The sequence below is a fragment of the Notothenia rossii genome (assembly GCF_949606895.1).
Source record: "Notothenia rossii genome assembly, chromosome: 1".
Lineage (NCBI taxonomy): Eukaryota > Metazoa > Chordata > Actinopteri > Perciformes > Nototheniidae > Notothenia > Notothenia rossii.
This window is the reverse complement of record NC_136912.1, coordinates 60,167,441-60,186,618: the sequence shown is the minus strand read 5'-3', so window position 1 is coordinate 60,186,618 and position 19,178 is coordinate 60,167,441. Positions and strand designations below refer to the sequence as shown.

Below are 19,178 nucleotides of genomic sequence, written 5' to 3'. Positions count from 1 at the left end.
AGAGACTCCCTCCATGTGACAATCACTGTTAACTATGACTGCTTTTTTTTTTGAGAAGCTACAAATGGTGCATTACTGCAACAAGCATTTATGCTCAGCAAACCTTAATCGTCTGAATAACATTATATTTTTTTTTTTGCTGAGTCTTTTATCCAAAGCCACTCACAATAAGAGCAATCAACCGTGAAAAAATAAATCTAAATCAGAACAGCAGGAATCCTGTAAATTTGAATGCATATAAATAAATAAATGATGAATAAAAGCAAGAAGCATTAAACCCATGATGATTTTCAACACAGGATCACAGGCAAAATGTCCCCGCCTCAACTGTTTAGTCATTTATTAGAATAATAGGCAAGGCAAGTTTATTTATATAGCAGATTTCAACACAAGGCAATTCAAAGTGCTTTACAAAAATGAAAGACATTAAGAGCATTAAGAAACATATTATGAAATGATATCTAAAAACATTCATTTAAAAGCAAAGTTACATGAATCAGTTACAGTGCAGTGTGAGATACTGTATCTCACACTGCACTGTGTGTATCATACACACATCAGAACGAACCCGCCTTTGGAAAATTATAATCTGACCCCGTGGTACCTTTTGGTTTTCGCCGAAACTATTCCTCTTTTTTATTTTTAAATGCACATAGTTACGTTTACCTTCTCTTTCTAGGACTTTTTTGGTGTCCTCCGCGAACCAGGGCCTTCAAACCAAAACGGCACACATAGGGGACTTTAACCACCTACGAGGGGACTTCAACCCCAATAATGACTTTAACTACCTTTGGGGGGACAAGGCAATTGAAAGTGCTTTACAAAATTGAAAGACATTAAGAAAATGGCATTTAAAAAGCAAAGATAATAAAAGTTACAGTGCAGTTTAGGATATGAATATATCAATTAAAAGCAGCGGCAAAAATAAAAGTCTTCATTCTGGATTTAAAAGTAGTCAGAGTTGCAGCGGACCTGCAGGTTTCTGGGAGTTTGTTCCAGATATTTGGAGCATAATAACTGAACGCTGCTTTACCATATTTAGTTCTGACTCTGGGGACAGAAAGCTGACCCGTCCCTGAAGACCTGAGAGTTCTGGATGGTTCATAATTTAGCAGGAGGTCAGAAATGTATTTTGGGCCTAAACCATTCAATGCTTTATAAACCAGCAGCAGTATTTTTGAAATCTATTCTTTGACACAAAGGAAGCCAGTGTAAAGACTTCAGAACAGGAGCGATGTGATCCACTTTCTTAGTGTTAGTGAGGACTCGAGCAGCAGCGTTCTGAATCAGCTGCAGCTTTCTAATAGATTTTTTAGTGAAACCTGTGAAGACACCATTACAGTAGTTGAGTCTACTGAAGATAAAAGCATGAACAAGTTTTTCCAAATCCTGCTGTGACATTAGTCTTTTAATCCTAGATATGTTCTTTAGGTGATAGTAAGCTGATTTAGTAACTGCTTTAATGTGACTGTTGAAACTCAGGTCAGAGTCCATGACTACACCTAGATTTCTGGCTTTATCTGTTGTTTTGAACATTGCAGACTGAAGCTCAGCGCTAACTTTTATACGTTCTGCTCCAAAAACCATTACCTCAGTTTTATCTTTGTTTAATTGGAGAAAGTTCTGACACATCCAGTCATTGATTTGTTCAATGCACTAATCAATTGTTATTTAAATGTGGGTGTCATCCGCATGGCAATAAGCGCTTTCACACCGCAGTACTTTTCCCACTTTAGTTCATCAGAAACATCAGTTCTGTCTCACCTGCACCAAACAGGTTGGTAAACTGTGCATAAATCAGAATGAATCCCCCATAAGGTTTGCGTAAATAATATGTAACGGCCGGCTAACTGTTAAATACTTTGTAGCGCTGTTTACATGTGTAAAACCGTTAAATAATGTGTGTGTATTAGCCTTGCTTCCCCGGTACGGCGCCATTTTGGGGACAACGTGATCTGACTATATGAAATACTACCGGTACTTTAAAGTGAAAGTAAAAGAAGAGTAGTGTTACGGTATACAAATGTATTTAAGGTACAACAGATTTGATTGAATGTGAAATTCAACTCGAAATGTGTTTATCACATAAAGGCCCGGACACACCAATCTGACAACAAAGAACTGACACAGACGGACACAGTTGCGTCGCCTCTCGTCTCTGCGTTTTGGCCATGTGTCGCACTGGAACACACTGCAAAGACTTCAGCCGACGGCCAAGAAGCACGTACGAACTGTGCACGCGTGAGTGGCAATAACTATCCTTACCAGCAGGCGGCGATAGTGTGTATTCATCATTCAAAAGGGGCAACAACCGGAAGACAGACTGCGTGATAACAAAGAGAAGAAGAACAGACTACGTGATATAAACAAACAACAAATAGCGTGTGTGTTCCATTTTCACTCTAAAACGAGAAGCTCATGGGGCTTTCCCTAACCTGTGTCGAGAGCTGGAGTTCAATGAAATCTCAGATTTGCCTTCTTCAGGGTATATGCAGGAATCCTGAAGTCAAATTTAATACCTTTTAAGACCTTTTTTAAGAACCTTTCCATACATTTTAAGACCTCATCGCAACTTTGAGTTCTAACCGGTTACATTGGCTACACAATTTACCTCACATTTCCTATATTGATTGTAAGATATCAAAACTAAACAAAGTGCAGACAGACTACTTTCCACATGAACTTCAACCTCTGTGTGAAGGTCAGGTTTAATGCAGTATGCTGCTTTTTTGCTTCTGTAGACTCTGTGCTCTTTCATTCCAGTAAAACTCCTCAGAAAACATTAGAAACCAGTATTTGACCAATAAACAAAACAATTGACAAAACTTTGAACTATGTTAAACTTTGGTGAGCTTCAGCAGGGTAATGCCATAGGAGCTCCCTCTCAAATACCCAGGGGTTAAATTGGGCTGGGGCTGTCCGGGGCTAAGCCCTTGAACATAGGACGATGCTCTGACGTCATCACCCTCACACATTTGTCATATTTTTACAAAAAAGGATATATATGTTATGACTTTTCTCGTTCTTAATATAGCCTATATTTAGGGTCGATATGTGTTGACTTTACTTTAAAATAGCAGATCTCTGTGACCGGATATAGTTTGGCTTAGACCCCGGCCCCACGAGGACGCATACGGTAAAACTCATACGCAAGCGCAAAAAAGGCTTCCGTTCACACGCATTCGATTCATTAACGTGTCCGTTCACACTAGACCGCTGGAAATGCTGTAGTACATATGTCAGGCCTGTAAGTGGCGCTGCTACCGCCCGAAATACACCAAAAGCAGCGAAGAAGACCCCGGAGCATGTTTGCCATGGTTGCCCTTCTGTTTATTCTCCGCGGTAAAAAAATGTTCCGCCGGTCAACATGTCCGTTAAAGTTTAAATCTTCCGGACAAAATTAGGAAAGTGCCGGTCAGAGGTCTTCTTTGTTATTTATTGAGCTTTAAAACAAATTGATAACGACTCTGTTCTCTGTATAATAATATTTAATAAACGGTGACTGCCTCTCTTTTTCTCCCCCTCTTCTGACAGCCCAGCAGCAGCAGGAGACGTGGGGAGAGGGAGGCGGGCTCTTTCATCGTTATCAGAAAATGATCATATAGGGCACACACGGAGCCGTTGGACCGCCAGAGCGTTGCGTATGCCGGTCTACCCACCTTGGGACCCGTTACCGTAGTCGTTTATTCCCCCCCCCCCCCCCCCCCCCACACACACAGAGCGCACGCTATGCATGGGGCTGCCTTGTGGGGTTTCCCGACATGTCGTTTCAGTAAATTAAAGGGTGTTTCATGTTGTCGTTGCTGTGAACCTTCTTAATACCTTGGAAAATGCCGTTTAATACTTTTTAATAGCCTTAATTTTCGCTAAATTGATTTATCAACTTTTAATACTTTTTAAGACCCCGCGGACACCCTGTTCTTAATAGTTTGCTTGGGTCCCTCACTTCCGTTTCGCTTCTCATGCACTGATTCGCTAGCTAAACAGCCAATCGGAGTGATTTCTTTTGCCGACTGCCTTTGGCCGAGTGCTGAATCAGCGGATTTTTGTCCGAAAAGGCGTCGGCCCGGCAGAAAAGACCCGACGGTGCGGGACACACCAATCTGAGTAGTGCGTGTCGACGCTCATCGTCGGCCTGATGCCCGCCGACGCCGATAATCGGCCTGGTGTGTCCGGGCCTTAAAAGAGTAACATACAGACAGAGTGAAGGTATGTGAATGGTTATTGAGGAATGTAAGTCAAAACTGAAATGCATAGGATAATTAATATGTTTATATGATTTGGTGTAATAAAACAACCTCAGGAGAAGTAATCTGGAAGGAAACTGAACACAACATTTTCTCATTACTTCTGTCTCACCTGCACCATACAGGTATCATCACTGTTACTGCGGTCCTCATATCGGGGACACGTAACAAAAGCAATACTATAAAAGTGGGATTTTACTAGTAACAGAATAAACAATGCAAGCCCAATGCCACAGGTCAGAGTTAGCATGTCGCAGTCTCCTCAGGTAGACACTGACCAATCAATGGCTTCAAACTCCTTTTTATTTGTTTATGTGTCTTAATATTTTTTTTTTATAGATGATGTGACCTCACATTTAAACTGATTCTATTTCAACAAAGGAGCTTAATTTATTATAAAGATTCCTACAGATGAGATTGAAACTTCGGAAATGACTATGTGTATGTACCTTTATTTAACCAGATAAAAGCATTGAGATAGTATAAACATGCAAAGAACAATATTTGCAAACTGTGTTAATCAGTGTGTGAAAAAGTACACGTCCCACCGTCCGAAACGTGTTATTTACAATATCGGACAAGTAGATCTTTCAATTGACTTGTCCGGCGGACAAGTGACGTTTTTTCGCGCTGATTCATTGACAAATTATTGATAAATTCAGTTTACAAAAGGCAGAATTCATTCACAAATTGTACGTGTCCGCAATTGTTCATTTAGACATTTTATTTTCGGTTCTGCTTGTCGATTCCTAAGGAAATGCATCTCGCCGCTTTCTGTACAGTTAGACGGGGGCGGGGCGGGAAGTGTAGCACAGTGGCAGACTTGAGAAGCAAAACTTGGTTCCGAGTAGGAACAAGAAATAACAATTGTCCGGTCCCAGGATTGATAAGAGTTGTGAGGACAGGAGGCGACGCCGAGCCCCGCGGACCGCAGTTCTCTCTCTCTCTCTCTATGCTCCGTATCAGCTGATCGCTGCAGCTCAGCGTCTCTCTCTCTCTTTCTACACACAGCGGATCCGCTGCCCGTTTAACAGCCTCATCATGTCAAACTTTCTTATGTTCTTTCTCTATCACGTAATGAAGGTTATTAAGCGTTTTAGCTCCTGTATTGTTAATATTGACCGCCATTTCCTTTATGAAGTGAACCAGCCTCCCTGTGTCCTTGCGCTGTCCTCACATCCCCGGACCCCCAGACTCGGAGGAGCACAGAGATGTCAATATTGTTTATGAAGCAGGGTATAGAAAGTACATTATTGAAATGAAAATACTATTTATTTACTTTGATAAACAGTGAGCAGCTGGGCAGCTGCAGCATGTGTATTGCAGGACATGTGTAAGCGTGCAAGCGTCTTTGAGTTGTAGAAAAGCGCTAGGCCTATAGGCTATAAATATAATGTATTATTAGGGCCCGAGCACGGAGCGATAGGACCCAACGGCGTCCTAGCACGAAGTGCGAGGAAACCTATTGTTATTGGTGGAATTATTATTATTAGGGCCCGAGCACGGAGCGCAAGGACCCAACGGCGTCCTAGCACGAAGTGCGAGGAAACCTTTTGTTATTGGTGGAATTATTATTATTAGGGCCCGAGCACGGAGCGCAAGGACCCAACGGCGTCCTAGCACGAAGTGCGAGGAAACCTTTTGTTATTGGAGGAATTATTAGGCCCCGAGCACGGAGCGCTAGGACCCAACGGCGTCCTAGCACGAAGTGCGAGGAACCTATTGTTCTCCTTGGTATTATTATTAAAGTGTCGCAACAAATTCAGAATGTGGGCGTGGCCTATACATTTTTTTTTATTGTGATAACATAAAATGAGCTTCGGACGCAAAACTTGGGACACACGTCAGAGCCCACGCATTTTTCAAGAATGTAAAAACAAAACGTAATTTTTCAAAAAAAACTGCTCACTAGCGCCCCCTATTGTGTGGTAGTCACATATAGTTTCTCAGAACCTCCCGAATTTTGGCATAGACATTCCTCATGGAATTTCGGACATATTTGTGTATAGATTCCATTAGCCCCGCCCCCCAGGAAGTCGGCCATTTTGAAAGATGTGCGTTTTTCATGCATTTTAAGCACCTTCTTGCGAACTCCTCCTAGGGGAATGATCGGAAAAATTCCAATCCAGGACACGTTTAGCCCCTATCCAATATGAGGCTAAATTGATAAGAACATTTTTGATAGCTCAATCTTTGAGGTCGTAAGCTAACAGCGAATACACCATTTTTGACGATTTACATGTCGCAAATTACTCCAAACTACTCGGACATAGTTATTCCGATATTCATGAAACGCTGTATACATATTGCTATTATGATTGCACACATATTTCAAATTGCCTTCCATTAGCCCCACCCCCCAGAAAGTTGGCCATTTTGAAAAATGTGCAATTTTCAGCCATTTTAAGCACATTTCTGCGGACTCCTCCTAGGGCAGGGGTCGGCAACCTTTTTGATATGAAGTGCCATTTAAAAAAAAAAAATGTTATCAGCGTGCCAACCATAGGTGTCAACGATCGAGAATTATCAACGGGAGGGGGGGGGGGGGGGTTGGACGCTCGTGAACTATCAGCAGGAGGGCGGGGAAGCAGTGTGTGGACCTGTCAGCGCAACTTACATGATGCCGAATTTAACAAACACCTTTAAATAATTGGTTTAAACGGCATAATAATAAGGACGATCGTCCGTTCTGTGATTTTCCAGACCACACATGTTAGGATATTAGGCTCATGGAAGTGAAACGAGGAAGCGGAAAAACAGAGGTCTGTGATGTATTTTGTGAAACAGAAGAACAGCTAAATAAATGTAATGGCCTCCCAAGAAGAGCTCGCCTCTCTCCAGTCATTTAAGTTAAAGTTGGTTATTGAACCTGAAGCTTGTTGATTCTGCCCTCCTCGACTACGGTCTGGGAGCCGACAAGAAAGTTCAACACACAGATGGCCAGTCCGCCCCTTTGTAGCATATGATTTCGATAACAGATGAGCAGATCGCCACTGGGCTTTCAACTAAATACACAGCCACGCAAAAACTGCGGCATTTGTACAGCTCATTATGGGTACTGCAATTAGTGAAGTGCTTTATTCCTCTGTGGTGCCAATGCTGGCACGCGTGCCAGGGGTTGCCGACCCCTGTCCTAGGGGAATGATCGGGAAAATTCCAATCCAGGACAAGTTCAGCCCATTTCCAATGTGATGCTAAATTGTGAAGGAATAATTGATCACTCAAACGATGAGCGAACGGAGAATGTTCAATTTTTGACGATTTACATGTCACAAATTACTACTCGCATATATTTTTTCCGATATTCACGAAACGCTGTATACACAGTGCTATTATAATTGCACACATATTTCAAATTGCTTTTCATTAGCCCCGCCCCCAGGAAGTTGGCCATTTTGAAAAATGTGCGTTTTTCATGCATTTTAAGCACATTCTTTCGAACTCCTCCTAAGGGGATGATCGGAAAAATTCCAATCCAGGACAGGTTCAGCCCCTGGCCAATGTCGTGAAAAATTGGGGATTAAATTTTGGAAAAAATCACTCGTGGAGGTCGTAAGCTAACAGCGAATACACCATTTTTGACGATTTACATGTCGCAAATGTCTCCAAACTACTCAGATATAGTTATTCCGATATGCACGAAACACTGTTGCACATTGCTCTTATGATTGCGGACATATTTCAAATTGGCTTTTACCGTAGAAAATGAGCATGTTCAGTCGATAAATATGCCCGTCATTAATCTAAACCTGTTTGCAAAAAGGCGGGGCTTGGAAAGAAATGCTCATAACTGGTTAGGGTTAGGGTTAAGGTTGAGGGTTAGGGTTAACCCTCACACACCGGCTCTGCTGGCGGCAAATTCAATGACAACAGACACCTATACACTCCACAACAGACAGCTACTGAATGTAAAACACACACATACAGCTCCTAAAGCATATCATGTATATCAGGCTACAGCCCTTGTTTATTTTATTATGTGAAGCACTATATTGTTTCATGTAAAATATCTACTGTATACTTGTAAATATCTACTAAAGCATACAAATAAAGTGTGTAATGTAGGCCTGTTACATATATTATTGCTGTTCTGACCAGTTGTATTAAAAAAAATACCCTAACATCCAGGGGAGATGTGATTAGTGAGTAAACAAACGGTAAAGGGCAGAAAGTCTGATGCACATTTGATCATCTTGAATAACTTATAATCACAACGGGATCAGTTTGCAGAGCTGTGCTTCGTTGACATAAGTCCAGCCATTTGTCACGCCTCTTTTAAACATCACTGTTGGCTGAAATCGACTCCCGAGAATACATCAGTGTACCCTCGGTTATAGCTCCTCCAGACAGACTCCTCTCTCCTCTACATCTTTGTACCCTCGGTTATAGCTCCTCCAGAGAGACTCCTCTCTTCTCTAAATCAGTGTATCCTCGGTTACGGCTCCTCCAGACAGCCTCCTCGATAATCGATCCTCGACGAGCCTTTAGAGAAATTAGTTTTCCTTCCAGACGGCGCGCCGACATCCATTTCCGGGTTGCTGCCGGAGGACCTGGGAGTCTGGGACGCGAAATTAGAGAAATGACAAACGGCTCATTTCTGAGGACTCGCGCGCGTCTGCTTGACGCCGGGACGACCGGCTGCCCTCCCCGAGTGCGACCGCAGTTTTAATTATTATTATTATTATTAGGCCTATGTGTTGGACATGTGTGGTTGGACTCTGTCTCACAGGAAGGTTGCAGTGTAACACCAGAGGAGACTGGGCCAATTGTACATTCTCAAACTGCACCACTTAGAACTAGCTAAACAATGCAGAGATTATTTTTATATAATTGTATTCAATAACTGTAAGAAATTAAACAGTATGAAGTGATTTGTAAATAGGAATACAGATTTGACTTAATGTTTTAATAAATATATTTTTCTCCCAGTTTGTCATGGGACATATTTTTACTCGGTGTGTACCGAATGGGAAATTCTTGGCCGAAACCGATACCGAAAATAGGAAACAGTTGGCCGAAAACCGAATGCCGAAAGGCCGAAATTGATTAATAGAAATATATATATAATGTATACATTTTTTTAACAATGTTGTTCAGCTACCTGATTATGGAAAAATACATGATTATGGCAAAACTTAACTTAAATAATAATCACTATTATGGGTCCATAAAACATTTATTCAGCACTTTTGAATGCATACTGTACATTAATTCCAAGTCAAGTGCATTTTCTTTTCTCTGTAGGATAACTACAACAAAGTGCATTCAGAACAAAGCCAAGGTGCTTTAAAACTACATAAACATCTAGGCCAATAGGCCTGCAACAAAATAGTGTAAATAAAGACTGTAACAGCAAGGCCTTCAACAACAACAAATGCACCTATAAGTTTGGTAATCTAAGGTGTTGTTGTGATGACGTAATCAAAACGCGGCGACAAGCACGGCGCGCGACCATGCTCGCGGCTGGCTCACAGCCAACATGTCTGCCGCTTGGAGATATTTCAAAATATCAGAGAAAGAGGCGCGGATTGCGATTTGTAAAACGTTTTCAGCTGACGTTTTTCGAGGGGGTGTAACTGCAAAGACTTTCACCACTTCGGGATTACTCCACCACTTGAAATCAAAACACCCGGACAAATATGCGGAGTATGATCAACGTAACCCTGTTCTCTGACATTCGGTGATATTTTTTCGGTGCTAAAACCCTTTCGGCCGAAAGCCGAAAAGGCATTTTTAACAATTTTCGGCCGATAATTTTCGGTGGCCGAATATTCGGTGCATCCCTAATTTTTACCCTCTCGAAAAAACCGAATCGAGAACCAAAAATGAATGGAATCGAAAAGCAGAACCGGAATCGTTAAAATCCAAACGATACCCAACCCTATGTGTGATGCAGTAAAATCTTGGGGAAATGTAAAATACGATGGAGAAGAAGAAGATTCGAGTGGCCCCAATTTGGGTCCATTCTGGACAAGTGAAAAACTTATTCGGACAAGTAAATTGCCAAACTCACTTGTCCATGGACAAGTACTCTCTAAAAACTTTTTCTCACACTGTTAATACTCACATATTTGAGAATGATGTCTCCTACACTCTTGTCATCTGACCAGTCTGTCAGCAGATCTTCCAGGTCACCCTTATGAATAAACACAGTGAAATAATTAGGTCAACAGTTCCTCTTCAAGATTAAAACCATAACAATATTTTGTTTGAAATGTGTATGAGTTGAGGTCACATTACCTTTATTCTAGTGTGAACATCGTGGATTTCTGGGATGCTGCCAAATATCGTCTTCATTTCCTCCTGAGCCAGGATGGGTCCGCCCACCTGCTCCTCTTTTTCCAATGGAATCTTGAAAAGCTGCAAATAAAAAACAGACATGAGAGAAGTGCAGACACATTAAAACTGCAGTAAAGCATAAATAATAACACATGTTCGGTTTGGAGAGTTAAGATACACATCCATATTTTCCACTTGCAGTATTTTCATATTTCTATCTTTACATGATGTAGCATCTCTTGATTCTGTCAGTCAACAACAGGTTAGCAACTGACTGCAGTTTCACTACTCTCATTCAGTAAGTGTGAAAAGTAAGGGGGAAAGGGCATATTGCCTCTTTTTTAGTTGCCACAGAGAGCCCATAAACAAATAACTGACTGAAATAAGACTGTAACAGGACCTCAAGATGTCACAATTATAGAAGAACAGATGCTGTTTTATCACTACGTTAAGACAGGATGGTTACTGTGTAGTGGCTTAGTATCATCCATTTGCTTAAATATAGGATGTACATTTGACATTGCATTCTTGACAGTTGAAAAATAAGCAGCCGGATTTAACTGTAACTGAGTTCCTAAAATTGTGCTCAAACCTACTCCTACAACAAAGTCACACTGAGACAGTGAAACTATAGGGCAGAGCTCTTTCCAGGTCTGCCTGGTGCATAGCAACAGAGACCGAGCCAGGGGCATGACAAGATGTTGAACTATTTTAAGGATGTGTTGTATTTCTCTGGGGGCTGGGACTTGTGTGTCAGTATGAGTAATACCAAAGCGGGTCCAAGTGGACACGCCATAAGCTCTGAACAAAACACTCTGTTCTTTACATTACAGAACAGAGTGTGTATTTAAGACAAGATGGGAAATTGCAGAACTGCAGTGTAAAATGACATGTTCGTTTTAATGTTCTTTTATTGGTGCTACAGGCATGATGCGCCAGCTGGGAGACGATGACATTTGGTGGCTTGGTATAATCCTACTCTTGGTCATTTGGGGTCCCATACAGTATAACCTTTAATATTTTATGCTCTTTTCATTTTCTGTGAAAAACAATAAATGTCCCAGGATTAAATAAATACACTTTTATTTATGATGGGAAAAAACTAGTGGATAACAGGATTTGGCTCTCTCACTGTACAATGTTAAGGCCATACACACATTGGCAGTCTACCTTTGTTTCTGTTGTGTTCAGATGAATTGGCAGGCTACTGTCTTATTAACATGGGCCTATATTATCTGCTGCCTCACCATTTGGTGTGTTCCTTTTTTGTATTCATGCCAGATAATTCCATAAGACCGTAACCGTATATACCAAGATAAAGTTAAAATCAGGTGGCCTTTTGTGAGTAAAGAACAGTTAAAGCTAGTAAAAAAACAACAAAAACACAAGACAGGTGATAAGAGAGGGAGATGGGAAAACATGCACCATAGATGTGTGAGGCAGAAAGGGAGTGACTGTAGAAAGGCTAAATGAAAGGGAAGTTCAAGAAAGATAATGAAGAATAAACACTTTAATTTGTAGTGTAGAGAAAGAAATGGTCAGGCAGGGTTTTGTATCCCTCACTAGGGAGCTGTCTGACTCTCTGCTGGGAATAACTGATAAAACAGGCCAAGTGAGGGCATGCAAACACGCAGACCTTTAATAATGGTAGCTTAGTCTCAAGCTGTTGTCAGTGGCAACCGACTGGCCCACCTGTGAGTGAGTGTTAAAATTGCCCACATTGTGTGAACACATCCACAAACAGTTACCTGTAGGATGGTGTTTAAAATCTCCACATAGTTGCTCTCAGTCTGGTAGAGCTCCTTGGAGACCTGCCACCTGGCTGACTGCTTGGAAACAACCGGAGTGGAACTCTTGGAAGGCTTTAAGCTCTCTGGAGGAAAAAGACAGCGGGGGAAGACTAGTTGTTAATATTGCACTGATGCAAGGGCAGACACTGCCATGTTCCAATGTTACTTTTTAAGCAATTGGAATGAAACGTGAGCTGAATCTAAGTAACAAATTGTAATCAATTTTCATTTAGAATTTAAAAAGGTTATGTCTGTAGTTCACACAATGGGCCACACAGTATGAAGGCACAGTCAACTGGGATGTGGTCATCTGGCTACTGAATAACATGGAATGCAGTAGGGTTGGGGTTCAACATCAATTTTTTCTTTCAAATCCTTTAAGGGATTTATTGAGGTCAAGTGGACTTTAGATTTGATGAATCATGTACTTTTTTACAACAGGACTTTCATTGGACTTGTAATGAGTATGATCATAGGGTCACTTATAACATTAGGGGTGTATGAAAATATCAATATTGTTTTAATTCATTTATTATTTATACAAGTTTGGTTTGCTTAGGTTTTTTTTATACGATGACTTTTCTAAAAATGTAGGTTCTGTTTTTTTATTATCATACATTGAATTGTAAAACCTTTTATACATACAGTATTGTGAGGCAGATTCTCACTTATACAAAGCAATTTTAACAGTCCAACTGTAATACATAAGTAATAAGAAACGGACAACAGACAAAACTGTAGTTTAACATGTGTAAATAAGCAGACTAAACTACATACGACCCTAATAAGGTGTGTCATTTTAACCACTGTTTGTGCAGGCTAAAAGCAGGGAGCCTGCTACAAACATGTGTTATACACTAGTTTGAGTAAATTAAAATGAAGGGGAGATGTGTTAGAATCTGAGGTCAAATGGAACCAGCTATCAGAACCCAACCCTTACCCTAAATGTGTTTTTGTTGTAATCTTAATTGTCTTGGTAAAAAACTTTTCATCATCTATTTTTTCATCAAATATTATAGGAACAAATTTAACGATACAAGGAATATGTAAATATGGAACTGAAGATTTTTTCCAGTCATCTGAACGAACATCCTAGGAAATTAGGGAATGCTTCAGTTTATACCTGTTAAGTTGCTATGTGACATATTGGATGAAGGAAACAGCCCAAAAGCTCCTCAGAGATTGTTTTTTTAAAAAGCATGTAGGGGTGACCAATCGATGACCAAATTAGTTGCCAACTAATTCAGTCGTCGATTTGTTGGGTCTATGTTGTTACTCTCTGTTTGCGGAGCTGGCTCATTCTAAAAAAAAAAAAAACATTAGAAAAATAGCGGAGGCGTGGAGAAGCACGGTCCGACTAAAATATTCACTTTAAACAACAGTAAAAAAGTGTGTTACCTGCCAACTGTTTAAATCGAACTTGCATGGCACGGCAGCACTACAGTGCTGCGGGAACATCTCAAACGTAAACAAAAAACACCCGATCAAGATCCCTCCGCTTCGAGTCGGTCTCTGTGATCATACCGTCGGGTTTTTTTTCTTCCAATAATGACCGGCTCGCTGCACATGATCCGGCTTATTACATGGCCAAATACTAAACAAAGTAACAACTAACTTGACTTATTTAAACTATGCCAATTAATTTTTTCTGTTATTTTAGAGCTTTTGCAAATTTGCAGAAAATAGGTTGGGTTGAGACACAGTGTGCTGTATTTATGTGTGTGTAAGAACTGCAGAGACAATCTACCTATTTGTTGTAACAAAACCTGTTAACACTTTTTGTTTGTGATTCACAATTTTATTTTTTATAATTTTATAATCTTAAATAATGTATTATTATTTATAATGGCTCAGGTCCATTATAGCATTCAAAAGACAAACAAAAAAACTGAGCAACCTAAAGAGACATATTTTTTGTTAAAAACAAGCTGTTATATAGCTTTTGCATATGTTTTTTAGCCTACATTTGGGTTGTTTTTGTGTGTTGATGTTGTCAATTTAGAAATGCAGTTTTCTGAATAAAATAATTGAAACCAATTTTTTTTTTGGTGACTTTTTTATCCGATGAATCGTAGAAATAATCGACAGGTTAATCGATTATCAAATTAGTCGTTTGTTGCAGCCCTAATGTGAGGTCAGGTGATACTGCACACGTCCCTGCTCATGTTGGTACTCCATTACTCTCAGCTGGCCGGGGTATAATTAAATCCCAAATGTTTTCAGATCTACTGGTAAAACTATTATAGGATTCTTCTATCATCCACTTCATATTAGCTTTGAGTTGGACTCTATTCTGACGATAAATACATGTAACCCTGAAGCAAAGCCTGACCTGAGGGTCCTGTCTGCTGCTCCTCTTTTTCTTCTTGTTGTTGAAGAGTCCCCAGGTAGGACCTCCTCCTCTTCTCTTCCCTGTCTGTCCTACTCCTTCTTTCCCTGGTTCTCCTCCTTCTCATCTTATTCCTGGCAACAGCATTGCTTTCTGAACTGTTCCCTACTCTGTCTTCTGAAATAGATTAGTTGATCTTGTTACTGCTTTCCTTAAAACTATATTCTCAGTTATTTTGCTTTTAATACATACAAGAAATGGTATAACTGTCACTGAGAAAATAAAAGGGATTAAGGGACGGATGGAGAAGGTGTTTTATAGTCAACCGTCATTTCTCTGTTACCTGCCAATGCCTTGCAGGTGTCGGGGGTGTTGGAGATGTCCAGCAGAGAGCCCATGGGCAGGGAGTGCTCTGCTGAGGGTCTCTTGCGTGGGGGGGGGAAGGGAGAGATCTCCGTCTCCTTGGTGAGCTGAGCCAGCGTGTCCCTGAGACGCCGGCGCTTGCGGTTGCTGTTGGGGGTGGTGAGGGACAGCAGGGACACGGCCTTCTTCATGGCCGGGCTGTCGTTCTGATCGCAGCGGGACAAAAGAAAAAAGGACAATATAGTAAGAGAGAGTGAAAAGGAGAAGCAACATGAATATTGCTTCTCCATGACTATGAGTATCTCTTGAAGATGATGATGAAACCTGAATCAGAAACTCTTAAACAGTTATTCTGTGAGGAAGGCAAATAGAGAATATATATAGTTTTTTTTATATTATGTATAAATCTTGATTCATGGTTGTGTAAAGCTGTAGTCCAATTCTTATAAATTGAGATAAAGAGAGATACTCCTTTTGCCGTTCATATAAGGTGAGTGTTTATACATTTGGCTTGAAATAATAGTCATTTAGTAACAACACCCATAAATAGAGGTGGCCGGATTTTGCACGACTGTCGCTACGGCGCGCGCGCGCGCACACACACACACACACACACACACACACACACACACACACACCACACACACACACACACACACACACACACACACACACACACACACACACACACACACACACACACACACACACACACACACACACACACACACACACACACACACACACACACACACACACACACACACACACACACACACACACACACACACACACACACACACACACACACACACACACACACACACACAATGTTTCATATAAACAGGTACCATTGTATCGGTTATGTAAAGGCAGTATAAAACCTGTGATGTGTTGTTTCCACACAGACTGCGTTGCTACTGCCAGCTCTCCACAGATCATCTTTGCTGTCTGATTTAATGAGAACTCTATGACTTATGGTGGGCAAAGGTCAGCACGCCAAATCTCTGGATATTCTATGATTGAGACGTAAAGCTTTCTGTTTATTTAACCTGTTAAAGATGTTAATATAGAATAATTTCCTTATTAGTTTGGCTTGTCGGATCACAAATGATATGGCACCCATTACTTTAGAGCTTTTAAATATTTGAAAATAAATAAAACGATTGTGAAAAAAAACATTTGCTCATATTGTGGTTGCTTAGCAACAGAGTTCATTCACAACCTCAAAATGAAAGCATGGCTGTTAAATCTGAAAAAGATGTGCTTACATATACTTCATAACTACATGGTGGGGCAGGGTATTTCTCAAAAAAGGTATATACATTATGTTATTGCTTTTAGGAGTCAATAACACAACGTTTTATTTCTTGCTATTTCTAATATTTTTCTCAAGATATTTTCCCATACATACCGCATAGAATGAAGTAAGCCAGAATCATGTAAATCATTTATTTTATTTTTTAATACCGTGATAAAGTACTGCGCAAAAAACACAACAAAAAAATGAATGTGAATCTAAATTTCAGTCATATACCCAACCCCTAGCGATAATGCACTCACCTTCTCGTAGAGGTACATGGACTCTCCGGCCCGAGCGTCCATCTGTATGCTTCCCCAGAACCACTAACACAGAAGGGAGAAAACAAAACAAAAAACTCTGGTTTTATAAGGACCAAAACTTCCTTTGAAATCAATAAAACTAGCAAGGGGGATATAACTTCACCCAATCCACCATGGCTCATATTATTTACTGAAATAGGGAAATACATTAAAACGATAATTTAGAACTCAAGACAATACCCTGTTTTGTCAAAATGGTGCTAAAGTAGTATCAGAGGTGTTAAACTTCTCTTAAACAAAAAACCCTACCTCCTGTTTGACCACAAAGAGTTTACTGGAGGGAGGAAATGGCAGCTCCTTTACTGAGTTTTCCTCCACCACCATGTGTGTACAGCGCTCGTCTCCAACCTCAAGATAAGTGCCACCTTGGAGACAGAGAAAAGGGATATGATGATGAAAATACATGTTCATGTGCAAAATACAATTGTACAATACAAGTGTTTGCATTGTATGAAACAATGTGTATATTCACTGCTGCACAGGTTTAATGACACTGACCATGTTTGAGAGTCCTCTCCTCCATGTTGGCCTTATCTTCATCTAAGAAACCCAGGAAACTGAGGATGCAGTCCTGGAAGGGAGGCACTTTGAACTCGGTTCGAAACTCCTCTTCTCCTGCATGGAAGAGCCTGAACACAAGAAGGGTGTTCACATGAAGGTTACAATTAATAACATGTCATCATTTCTGAAAATGTGGTTTTAGATTAGGTACATTAAACATAATTGATTCTACTGTACATGATGATGAGACAGCAGAATGACTGTTGAGGCCTCTCAGATTTCCAAGAGCACTGCTTTTTCTGGATTTAAGATTCATTTTTAACGCCAATAATGAAGCTCTTTAAACTGTAAGGTTTAATTAATATATAAGTTTATTTAATAGTACCACGATCAACTACTGCTTAAAATGTTTCTTTTTTTCCCTCCAACAGTCCGATTTTTGGGCATGAGCAAGAGTATATGCACACAGCACAACACGTGCCATTAAAGTGTTTAGGAGTTGTTAGCCGTTAACCAGTAATTACCGGACTTTGAACGGTAAAATATGCTGAAAACAGGCAAATCTAAATCTCTTCGGTGCAAATAATTTCCCCTTAGCACAACACAGCATCAGTTGCGCCACTTATGTAACGGACAAGAATAGTATGTGACAGACAAGAATAGTATGTGACAGACAAGAATAGTCCACTTTAATGTCTAACATTTAATGTGGAGAAAGAGTATAGGTTGATTGTGAGTTGATCTGTTGGTAATGCCTCGGAGTTCCGGTGGGCATGTAAACAAATTCATAATGCTGCGCTATACTTTGCGGCCTCACCCGGTTGCATAGTGACGCTTATTGTTTAGGTGTCTTGATAAGCAGTTATGATATGGACATAAACGCGAGTGAAGTCTAATCTGACGGTGAGAGCGAGAGATCAGGATCAGCTGCTGCTGACGGAGACACGCAGCTCTAGCGGATCACCTGCAGCGGTGAGCGGAGCAAAACACACACTTCAGGTTAGAAAATTACACTTAGCTATTTTAAAAACCTCTCAAACTACCTAAACTAATTATAGATATGTTTATTTTTACTGTCGGGTCACTCATTACTGGATCCACGAGCTGCATGATACTGACGGGCTGTCAGGAGAGGGAGAGAGGTGCTCCGTTTATTATTGCCTAGTTATTATAAGTTACTTTACACTTTTGAATAATGTAGTTAATCTACTATAATTAGTTTATTAAATATCGAGTCGTTATCAATTTGTTTAAAGCTCAATAAATAACAAAGAACACCTTTGACCGGCACTTAATAATTCGGTCCGGAAGATTTCAACTTTAACGGAGATGTTGACCGGCAAAAAAAATTCTAACGGAAACTCTGGTTAGCTGTTCTAATAAATATCAATCATCATTCATAATATTCAACCCTATTTCTCAAATGTATGTGGGACTTGGCTTCATCATTCAGCACACCTATTTGTATGGTTTACAAAGTGTTGTGCATCAGCAGTTGACTTTTTCATATGTAAAACTAAAAAAGAAGCGAAAATAAACTACAAAAATAAAACTGGGGATCTAGTATTTCCCTGTGCTCCAATACTGGCTTGCAGAGAGAACATAAAGTAAACAATAGATATGTTTCACTTTGGCATGCCTTTACCACAGGATACACAAATGAGAAGCTAACCAAATAACTTTTCTCATTCACACTTTCAATTTTCCCTGCATTATCTAGCTATGGTTGTAAAGGAGAGCAGCTCCGATAGCCTTCCTTCCTTTTCTTCACTTACACGTCTTCTCTTCTCTCCCAGGCTTTATGAATCCATGATGGAGTGAGAATCGGCGTCCCATGCACACTGCCAGCTGAGAGAGGAGGGAACAAGACAGAGTGAAGACGCAGATGAGTAAATGTGCAACCAGGAGATGATAACAGAAAGAAAAGAGAGGCATGAAATATATCAACGTACAATTGTATCAGTATAAGCTCTCCGAGTTCCCCTGTCACACTCTCAATACAACAATTTCCCTAGTCCGTTTGCAATACTTCTGATCGGTGTGTCT

At 40.4% G+C, this 19,178-nt stretch overlaps 1 protein-coding gene across 1 annotated transcript in view; it reads right to left on the bottom strand.

Annotated features, from left to right (window-relative positions):
- Positions 1–19,178, bottom strand: part of ect2 (epithelial cell transforming 2) — an 83,014-nt gene that overhangs the window by 39,124 nt on the left and 24,712 nt on the right. The window contains 10 exon segments of the mRNA XM_079693571.1: positions 10,315–10,383; positions 10,488–10,607; positions 12,275–12,399; positions 14,649–14,822; positions 14,989–15,214; positions 16,572–16,634; positions 16,881–16,996; positions 17,130–17,260; positions 18,908–18,968; positions 18,971–18,980. Of these exon segments, the coding sequence (XP_079549697.1) occupies positions 10,315–10,383; positions 10,488–10,607; positions 12,275–12,399; positions 14,649–14,822; positions 14,989–15,214; positions 16,572–16,634; positions 16,881–16,996; positions 17,130–17,260; positions 18,908–18,968; positions 18,971–18,980 (1,095 nt within the window).